The 10900-nt window shown below is 35.3% G+C and overlaps 1 protein-coding gene across 1 annotated transcript; it reads right to left on the reverse strand.

The window, feature by feature from the left end:
- Positions 1-570: 570 nt before the first annotated feature.
- LOC124635047 (beta-1,3-glucan-binding protein-like) lies at positions 571-10506 on the reverse strand. Its single transcript, XM_047170824.1, has 10 exons — positions 10229-10506; positions 6728-6952; positions 4982-5289; positions 4526-4659; positions 3853-4019; positions 3356-3500; positions 2905-2984; positions 2456-2601; positions 975-1166; positions 571-658 (listed from the first exon to the last, which is right to left on the reverse strand). Exons 1-9 carry the CDS (start codon positions 10350-10352, stop codon positions 978-980), a joined length of 1518 nt encoding a protein of 505 aa, XP_047026780.1. The 5' UTR covers positions 10353-10506; the 3' UTR covers positions 571-658; positions 975-977.
- Positions 10507-10900: the final 394 nt, after the last annotated feature.

Raw genomic sequence — 10900 nt, forward strand, 5'->3', positions numbered from 1 at the left:
TTATCATTTTCTGTGATTCAATAATGAATCATGTTGAAAATGATTTACAATTGCAATATGATTGTAGAGCAAACTACTTACCGTATAGACCAAATGGCAGACCAATCGCAAACCAATCAAATGTCATTGGAATACGATGGGTATTATATTAGTAACAGAATGCCCGCTAAGGTTAAAACTGCTATTGCGATTCAATTTCTATTCAATTTTGTCATTTTTACAAAGGAGAATCGGGCCCCTGAAGATTACTTATTAGTCTGAACTGTTTAGTATATAAGCAAGGCCTTGTTAAGCGATTTTGTATTTTTTTTGAGTACTTGCTTTTTCGCAAGCATCCCAAAGAAATTACTTTATGGGTATGACCGTCTTCTAGCTCCGAGTTAGGTACCTTCTCACCAATTTTCAGCCAAATCGGTTCAGCCGACTTCAGTTATAGACATCACTTACCTAGATGATTTTATTTTATGTTACGTAGATTGGAATTGCGTAGTCCTGCCAATCTTTACGCAAAAAAATAAAACCTTTTTTTATCTTTGAGGGAATTTATTATTCGGAACAATAAAAGTCAGCTTAAAAAGTATTAATTTATTTATCTTAATTAAAATGCCAGAGTATGCTTAAATTGAGTCTTGTCATTCGAATGAAGTTCGTTTGCGATCTGAAATACAAAAATAAAAAGTTTAATTCAGATAGTACAAAGTACAAACAAGTTATGCATATGCTTAAGACTGAGACAATTTGATTCATTCCTCAAAATAACTTTCGCCAGCGGTTTCAACCGAATCGTGTTTCGCACCCCATTTATAAAAAGTAGTACCTACAGCCTTTTTCTATAAAAATGGGTTATCCTGAAATTACCGCAGTCAAGAAAACAAATTCTGCAGCTTTGTAATATCAATAGAGCTAGATGAAGACAACCATGAAGAGTAGGCCTTACTAAAGACAGAACAAATCTAGTAACAACATGAATTTACCTCCTAAAGCGCGTACACCCTGACGTAATCCACCTGCAACGCGCTGGTATCATCATACCAGGTGGAGTACCATTGTTCCCGAGCGTTCCAGAAGTTCAGCATAGCCTTGGTCGCACGGTTCTTCCAGGGCTTGTTGTCTGCGTCGGGGAACTCGTGAACTCCTCCCACGTTTAAGCCGAGAGATATGTAGAACTGCGAAAGAAAATCAATAGGCTAGTTTCCTAAAAAATAATAATTAGTCCGTCTTGTAGATTGTCCAAAATTAAGCGATACGTATTTTCTCTTTTTTTAATTGGATCAGAACTTGTTAAGATATAGCGTGTTAAAGTTGAGTGTGACGTCACAAGTTGCTACAATTTTCAGGACACTGTGACGTAAAAGGCCCCCACTCCTAATTTTTGAAGTGTATTATCTTTGTCATTTTATGTTTAATTAAAAAAAGAAAAAATACGTATCCAATATTTTTTGATTATCTAAAAAGCGGACTAAATATTATTTCATTATTTCGACCCTGGACACTACCCTATTGGAACTATAGAGAAGAAAATATTCAGGGAAAATATCGGCTCCTCGTGGTCAGATTATTGCAAAGGCAAAGATTATGGTGGCTTTTTTCATTATTGGAAAATGATGAAACGATTGACTTCATCAGACTTTTGCTGACTAAAACATGCCTTTGTTTTTGGTGAAGCCCTTTGTGTTCTAGGCAGGTTACTCTTTAAAACATCCTTATAGCTCCGGCAGACAGGTTGAGGTATCTAGGTATACCAGAATTAATTGTGACTCTATCGTTTTTAGAAATATTTACAGAACTAGTATTTTACAATTATACATTTACATATTTACAAAAATAAAAAAGGGGAGAAAAATAAAACTATTGTGACTGTATTTTCTTATTTTGTAAAGCGTAGGAAACTATAATGACGAATTAAGACTTATAACAAAAATAAACTTATTGATTATTTGATTATTGATCAGGAAGGTTTTCCCAAAACAACACAATGTTATCATGTTCTATGCGTCTTTACAAATAAATACAATACTTATTACTTCGCACTTAATATTTCGCCAGTCACTCAAGGAAAAACGTGTGAAGTAAACATGTTATTTAGTATAGTGCAAAAATGTTTTTAATTAACCACAATAAATTCAACAATCTTAGAAATTCAATTACCTATATTGTATTCCAAATAATTATGGCAAGGATATATAGGTATATGTTTGTTATTTGCAATCATAAAAGGAAATATATGTTAAAATAATTGGTCCTGTTTTTGATGTATCCCTTGCTAAATGAATAAGATAATCACCACTCTTTCTCAATGCAGATTGAAAAAGCAAACTTATTTGATGGGAACTATAGCGTTACTACAGTTTTCAATTTATTTATTCGACTCAGGCGCCTAAGGCCCATAAAAATGCTATACCTAAATATTCTACCATAAAATCATATACTAACTAATACTCTCGTTAATACTGACCATATCATCAAAGGGGGCTATAGTGGTTCCTTTGAGCCACTGCGCAGCTGCAGCCACTTGGTTGTCGGTGGCTGTCTTGTAGAACCCTTCTGTTGGTGGGGTTACTTCGCCATACTTCTCGCCATCAACGAATAGGGATATGCCATCTGAAAGAAGATAAAAGAATTTACAATAGTTTAGGGGTCCGTTGTATTGAATTCGACGATTCAGCCACTTATTGATGGAGGGTGCCTAGTTATAATAAAATAGGACAGCTAGAGAGATTTTTAACGAAAGTTAAGTATTTTTGGGAGTTATTATTTATTTAATCGTATTACAAAAGTTAGAAAAATACATCACAGATGTATTTTTACAAAATGGTATTTCTATTTTGGTTTGATAAGGTTCCTGTATTGTTTGGTAAGGTAATATAATCGGTAGCTTATTTATTTATAGAATTAATTGCATACCTGGTCTCCATTCCAAAGAGTAATTATGGAAATCTCGGCTCCAGAGATCAGAGCCCGCTTTCTCCTTCAGATAAGCAGATCTGAAACATACAATCCAAAACATTAATAAAGTTATCTGATTTAATTACATATTTCAACAATATAGTTGAGGACCATGTAATAGGGGCATTAAAGACATTCCTTAACAGCGCTTTCACAAAGGCAGCAAAAATAAAGATTTTTGTTGCGCGTAAAAAAATCGAGCGACATAGGTAATTCCTATCGGTAAAAATATGTCGCTCAGTTTAAAACTTTATGTTTAGTGTTCCTGTGTACCGTTACTTGTCAAATTGTTTTCTATCGCGCGACACAATCGTTCGATGTTGACAATCGATCCGAAGATGTGGAAACCCAGCTATGTAAATGGCCATCAGTTAAGACTTCAATCAAATAGAACCTTAAAGCCACCCACCTATAAGGTTCAGAATCGCACATGATGGGACCTGCATACAGTTTCTTGGCGGATTCCGCGTTTCCTTTGATAGTGGCTATGCGCAGGAGTCCTGACGCGTAATTCCTGATGCCGTAGACATGGTCACGTGGTTCGAGCTGGATTTCTGGATAATTAGATATATATTTTTGTATTAAGAAATAAGAGATGAGTTAAAAACGAATTTTGAGAAGTAGCTGGGTGACATTGGGAAATACACAGTGTGTCAAAAATATGTATTCATTGCTAACTAAAGGTTTGTTTATTTGAGGCTATACTTTCGTAAACATTTTAAACCACGATCACGATTCAATCAAGAAGAAATAGATGACAATGGCAACAGTCGTGGTCTACAATATTATCAATTTTTTTTGTAAAACAAACCATTAATTATTAAAAACTGTAGCTAACACATATTTTTACCACGATACAACAAAGGACAAAGAAATAATAGCTTTGATATTAAGCTCTTTTATTACCTGGATAAATCCAGTCCCCAAGAGGCAATTTCGCACTGATCTCAATCCTGCCGTATTTGAAAGCGAATTTGTTCTTGGTGGTGATCTTAGAAGTGATGATGGGCGGCAAGATCTGAGGACCAGACGCCTCTCTCGAACATTCCATAGTTCCGATGGTTCCAGTGCACCTGTGGGTTATAGATTATTATGTAGTAAGCGAATTCAAAAGGCATTAAGTGCAAACATTTTCTGAATGATAATGTTCTTGAACTCCTACGATGGCAGATAAAAGTGCATAAGAACTGGTTGAAGAATGCTTCATAAGTTCAGGTAATTTCAAAACCGTTTAAGTAGGTGGTGCTAATAGTACTAAGTAGTGACTATTGCAAAGTTATATAATCTTGGAACCTTCTACTTGACGTTTAAGGTGGATGCTATCCCACGGCTACAATTTGGAACGATACATTGACCGTAAGAAAACGTGGACTGTAATAATGTAATTCAAGCTATACTAGAGCTAGCTATTCTAACAAAACTAGAGATTTTCCTGAAATTTAAGAACTCTTAAAATTTTATATGACATTTGCATCTCACAGAGGGTGCTAAAATTTAAAAGTTTTTTTTTTTTAATATAATTCACAACTACTAGGGTATACAGCTGCCCTTTCAGTCTATCTATGTTTTGAAGTCTTACCTAGCCGTGATATCCAGTGTCTGCCTCACGAAGTCCTCTCCGTATTTAGACTCCAGGGTGATGGGTTTGATACTCAATCGTCCATCTCTTACATGGAGATTGCGGTCATTGAGGTACACGTTGAATGGGAAGTCCTGCAAATTATTACGAAAGTTATAAATGCGAACGTAACTCTATTTGTTCGTCTGTCGCGCTTGCACACCAAAACTACTGAACCGATATAGTGAAATTAATATGCAGATAGTCTAGACTAGACCATGAGAAAGGACATGGGATAATTTTTCTCCCAGCGCAGGAAGTAACCCCCTTAGGACGTCAGTGAAACCGCAAGAATGATAAACTTAGCTCTACACGTTACTATACTTTTTTTTAGTTTTAGGAACCAAAAATGTTCTACTAACCCAAACCGAAGATAACCACAAGTTACACAAACAAATTCTAGACCACCGAACTCACCGGCTCTCCAGGGAATTTGATCTCAGGCGTCCAAATCTTGCCCTTTTCTATTCCAGAGTTGAAATTATCTTCGAACAGCAGCTGACCCCTGCAGACGAAACCTGGTACATTGACCTTGGATATTGACAGCTCGCAAGGGTACTCTGCACTGAATGAGGCTGGTGCTGCTGCAGAAGCAGTTCCAAGAGATGGCTTGGAGCCTGATAATGGCTGGGAGCCAGATGAAGGTTGGGAGGCGACAGGAGAAGATGAAGAGAGAGGGGAACCATCGGTTGGGTTGACGGGGTTTCCTGCTTCGTCGACGTATCCTGCAAAAATAAATGGTCAATGGTCATAAATTCTCCAAAGTACAAACTTTGTTATCGTCTGTGTATGGGCAATTGGGCCAAAAAATATTAAGTGATTTTTTATGTGGTTTTCGCTTATTGCTACTATATTATTAAGATGAAAGATGATGCTTTACACCTACTATCGATATTTAATGTTATGATTATAGATTGATGTCACAATACATTTGCAGTTTATTTACACTTCAAGATTAGATTACACCAGGAAAGTATTAGATATATAGCAATATGAACTGCTTTATCTTATATTCTTGACCTTATGATTGCTTTAACTTATAAATACCTACCTACTATTTGCTACATTTGCTTTTAACCTCATGCATACGAATCATAATTGTAATAAATTAATTGTAATGAATGAAATGTAGGATTAAAATTTATTCATTTATTAATTTAATCCTGCATTTGAAGGCAAATGATTAATCAATTTTATAATTATGATATCTTAGATCTTTCTTATTAATCTTAACGGTAGAATTGAGACACTAATGGTTTCACACTTAAACAGACGTTTGACACTTGTTTAAACAATTGTCAACTGTATGCTTATATTTTTGTAACTGTTTAATTTTAAACTAGGAACGTTAATGTCAAGTTAAACACCAACAGCCTTACTTCATCATCATCCTCCGAGCCTTTTCCCAACTATGTTGGGGTCGGCTTCCAGTCTAACCGGATTCAGCTGAGTACCAGTGCGTTACAAGAAGCGACTGTCTATCTAACTTCCTCAACCCAGTTATCCGGGCAACCCGATACCCCTTGGTTAGACTGGTGTCAGACTTTCTGGCTTCTGACTACCCGTAACGACTGCCAAGGATGTTTAATGACAGCCGGGACCTACAGTTTAACGTGCCATCCGAAACACAGTCATTGGTGTCTAAGATATACTTAGAAAGTACATACAAACTTAGAAAAGTTGCATTGGTACTTGCCTGACCTGGAATCGAACCCGCGCCCTCATACTCGAGAGGTTGGTTCTTTGTCCACTAGGCCACCACGACTTTTTTGACACCAACAGCCTTACTTATAAACGTCAATTAAATATAAGTAATACTTAAGGGCTGTTTAAGAAAATTCTTACTTATAAACGTTGGTTAAGCATGTCTTAACTAACATTTAATCACTACTTAAGACTTTAAATAGTGATTAGTTAAAATGTTGCTTAGAAGGTGATTAGAGATTTTATAAGTAAAGGGGCAATAGTTCTCTTATTTACTATTTTAGTTAAATAACAAATATGATCTTGGCAGTGTTTTGTAATAGGCAAGATGAACACTGTTTAAATAGTGTATAATTACAATGAACTTGGGCCTAATTAATGGCAAAACACACGATTACGATATATTTTTGAAGCAGCATTGATCATTATGATCTAAAATACTAGGTACAGGAACCTTACCAGTCACAGTCCACTCCCCATTATCCTGTCGGTATCCAAGCCCATCTTTGATAACATACGTCCAGAAATAGATGGTGTCTCCGACCTTGAGCTCAACACTCCTGTCCCTGAAGGTCCAGCGTCCATTCTTTTGCTTGGTAATGTCTCTGGACCAGCGGCCAGCTTCGAGGCCGTTCATTTCTTCATTCAGATTGCCGTGGAAGGCGAAGAGCGAGAAGCCATCGTCTGGAAGATTTGAGAAAGGGGTTAAGAGGAATTTAGGGATATAAGTTAGATATTTATATAGTTATATTGTATTAGTTTAGTTTTCTTTGCTGAGTGTATGAATTTATCCATCCTCCGAGCCTTTTTCCCAACTATGTTGGGGTCGGCTTGTCGTTGAGTATATGAATTAATATTTGTAAATGTCTAAGATTTGATTTTGTAGAAAAAAGCAGTTCCTTGTTAAAAAACTTAGTATGTAGATTGTAATTAAAAGATCCCTTGCGTGCGATGCAAACCTATGTAAGCAGGTACCTACAACTTATAGACAAACACGTTACCTGTGTGTCGTAGGTAAATACTCGGACAGATTTTAAACAAATATTTAGGTATAATGAAAAGCGAATTGAACCTGAGACAATAACATGGCAGCGCCTAAATGGTTAGCCAGTATGAATATACGAGTATTTATACAGGATTTCCTATACGAGTATTTGTAAGGTCATCATCATCAGCCTAGCCTTTTCCTAAATATAATATGTTGGGGTCGGTTTCAGTCTAACCGCATGCAGCTGAGTACCAGTGTTTTCAAGGAGCGACTGCGTATCTGACCACCTCAACCCAGTTACCCGGACAATCCAATACCCCTAGATAAGTCTGGTTGTCAGACTAACTGGCTTCTGACTGCCCATAACGACTGATAAAGATATTCAATGACGGCAATTTGTAAGACATACAAGGTGGTAACTCATAATGTAATCTCACTCAAAATTCTATCAAAATAATCTCCAAAATTAATTATTTCCGAAAAAACCACAAGGTCGTTACTCGGTTTATTGATCGAGAACCGCAATAACCAGTTTGTTAGGTGACGTCATATAATTAAAATATTATTGCTTCTGTGGTTAATCGATGTTCTGTGATTGTTTGCGGTTTTTGTACCGAATGGAATGGCAAATTAAATGCTGATAGATATGAAATATTTAACGTACTTTTCTAGTTCTAGATTCTAGATCATAAAGTATTATTCATTGCCGCGGTTATTAATTTCGCATGCACTGTTTATGGCTTAATACAAAAAAAAATCTTTTTCTCTGAACTCAAGTTTAGTGAGATCATCTGGCTTATACAACATGTAACTTAATTAACGCACATCCTGAAATTAGTTTGTTCAGAATCGTTTACTGAATCGATTTATATCATTTTTAATATAGGTAATTTCTTATCCCAAAAATAATTAAAACTATATTAACCCTGTAAAGTCAAAACAAATTCAAATACACCGTAACTCAAAGTAATAAGACTTCGTGTACTGTCGGCTTTTTCCGTAGTTTCGTTATGTTGTGTCGAGTCGAGCGGCGCGCGGCCCGATATTTGCGTGCGTAGTAGTATGACCAAAAAGTTCTCCAAGAATTGATATAACTAATTTAGTAAATAACAATGCATATACATGTTAAATTAAAAATTCAGTGTATGTATTATGATTATAACACAATATTCTAATTAGGGTGTTTGAGGGTGTGCGTTAAATACGTTACATATTGTATATCTAACTTATCTAAACTTACATATGTTTTACAACAGCTGTACCATTTAATCAAAATACCTAATTATATATTTAAGATACTTATGCTAAATATTCTACTCAGCTTATAATCGTTAAACAATTCGGTCACAATTAAGGTAATAATGAAAATTAACTTCTATCCAATATTTATTAAAATCGTTATCCCAAAGTCTTATTTGATTCCAGGAAAATGTCACGGAATAATTACTAAGGAGCAATTAAGTAATTTAATATTTATCAAAACTTCATTTAATATTAAAGAGCGAATTACAAATATTAACTTTGGTAGGAGTCCATAATAAGTTAGTTTTATTTTTATACTTGTTCTGTGAGGGGGAGAGCTCATGCCTAAGTCAGATTCATAAGGTTAAGCAACGCTTGACGCGCTCGGCCCGTGGATGGGTGACCATTTTGTGATGATGAGTTCTCGTGTTTCGAAAGGCACGATACATTGATGGGGCCCGGCTGTCATTTGAACATCTTGGACGGTCGTTAGACAAAAGCCAGTAAGCCTGACAACCAGTCTTACCAGTAGATATCTTGTTGCCTAGGTAGCTGGATTGAGGAGGTTAGATAGGCAGTCGATTTTTGTAAAACACTGGTACCCAGCTACAGCCGGTTAGACTGGAAGCCGACTCCAACATAGTTGGGCAAAGGATGATGACTCGTAAGGTTTTGAGGTCAATACCCCCGGTTAAGATAAAATCTCTCAAGGACTCAACATGCATGCATGGCAATGCAGGATAGAGTTCATTCAGTTGAAAATTAATTTAATTATTGTTTAACATTTTCTATAATTTTTAACTGTCTCATTAATTTGCTATTGTCATCAATTATTTTGATTGTAAATACTTTTTTGTTGAATTTATTTATATACTACTAGCTTCTGCCAGCAGTTTCGCCCGCATCCCGTGGGAACCTCTGCACGAACCCGGATAAAAAGTAGCCTATAGCCTTCCTCAATAAATGGGCTATCTAACACCGAAAGAATTGTTCAAATCGGACCAGTAGTTCCTGAGATTAGCGCGTTCAAACAAACACACTCTTCAGCTTTATAATATTAGTATAGATATTATATAAACCTTCTAGCTATCTATTGGGTCTAGGGACTTATTCTCGACTGGTTTTTCCTTTGCACTGCAGCTTGGTTTTTCAAAAATGTAGTCAAGAATTTAGTACCGCGTATTACTAAATAGTTACTTCATACCTACTTCCAATTATTGAGAGATAAACCAGTTTATGTAGGATAAAAAAATATAGCGTCAGGGGAATTCCCATATTTTTACAATCATTTAGACTTTTTGATCTCTGTCCATAAGTCAGTTATGTTAGTTGAGTTTATCATGAAGGTACTATCAATAACCTATGCTATAATTTGAAGTACTTATTTGTTTGTTTGTATCGTAATCTACTTAACTATTCAACTGTTTATAATAAATTCATACAGTTCGGTTGAAAACGCATCCTCATCATAAAGACGTAATAATACCACAGTTATTTATCTTCATTACTTCACTTAAGTCATGTAAAACTTGTTTCTAACTTAAAATAACAAAGTATGCGAACATTGCGAGTTGAAGTTAGCAATAACTCTACTTTGAAATTATTTATAATTTTTTGCTGCACGAGTATATCGTCATTCTTAATCATGTTTACAAGCATTTTCCTAAGATAATTAATTCTTATAGGTACCCAATTATTCATGTTTCATAAATAATATGATATAAACTTACCAGGTATAGAAACCCTTAAACCTTTAGGGTAAATAGCTTCCAAAGTAGCCGCTGGTACTTCATAACAGAACCCACTATTAACACTTAACACAAAAATTAAAAACAAAACACTCACTCTCGCCATTTTGCTCAAAAACCTATGTACACAAAAAGAAAAACTGTATGAAAATAAGCGTCTTCATTTAAAAAATAAAACGAGTTCTATTTTTAAATTAAATATTGACTAGATGTGTCAGTGTGTGTCGAGCTGTGCTGAGAGACTGACTAGCTTGAGAGTTGAGATGGTACCTTGAAATAATACTCCGGTGTGTTTTTTGTAAAGCCACACACACAATACTGGTTAGTTTTTCTTTACGTGGAAACTTTATGATAATTTGGCGTATTGTTACTTTGTTGGTTATTTGTTTTTCTTTTTTTCTTCGTTGGTTCTTAGATCATGTTCTTTATATAATAATATGTTTGGAAGATAAATTTACCATTGCACGACTTTTTGTAAGCAGCTGATGTTCCATTTTTTGTCAATTCAATCTCATTTCAAGTAAAGGATAGCATTCAATCATGTAAAATACGATCTTTAACCTGAATCGTAGTTTTTTTATGATACGTAATATCTTACTGCAAGTACGGGGCAAACGTATCAAACTTTAAGAAAAAATATAGTAATAAGTTTTA

This window comes from Helicoverpa zea, chromosome 12 (assembly GCF_022581195.2).
Source record: "Helicoverpa zea isolate HzStark_Cry1AcR chromosome 12, ilHelZeax1.1, whole genome shotgun sequence".
Taxonomy (NCBI): Eukaryota; Metazoa; Arthropoda; class Insecta; order Lepidoptera; family Noctuidae; genus Helicoverpa; species Helicoverpa zea.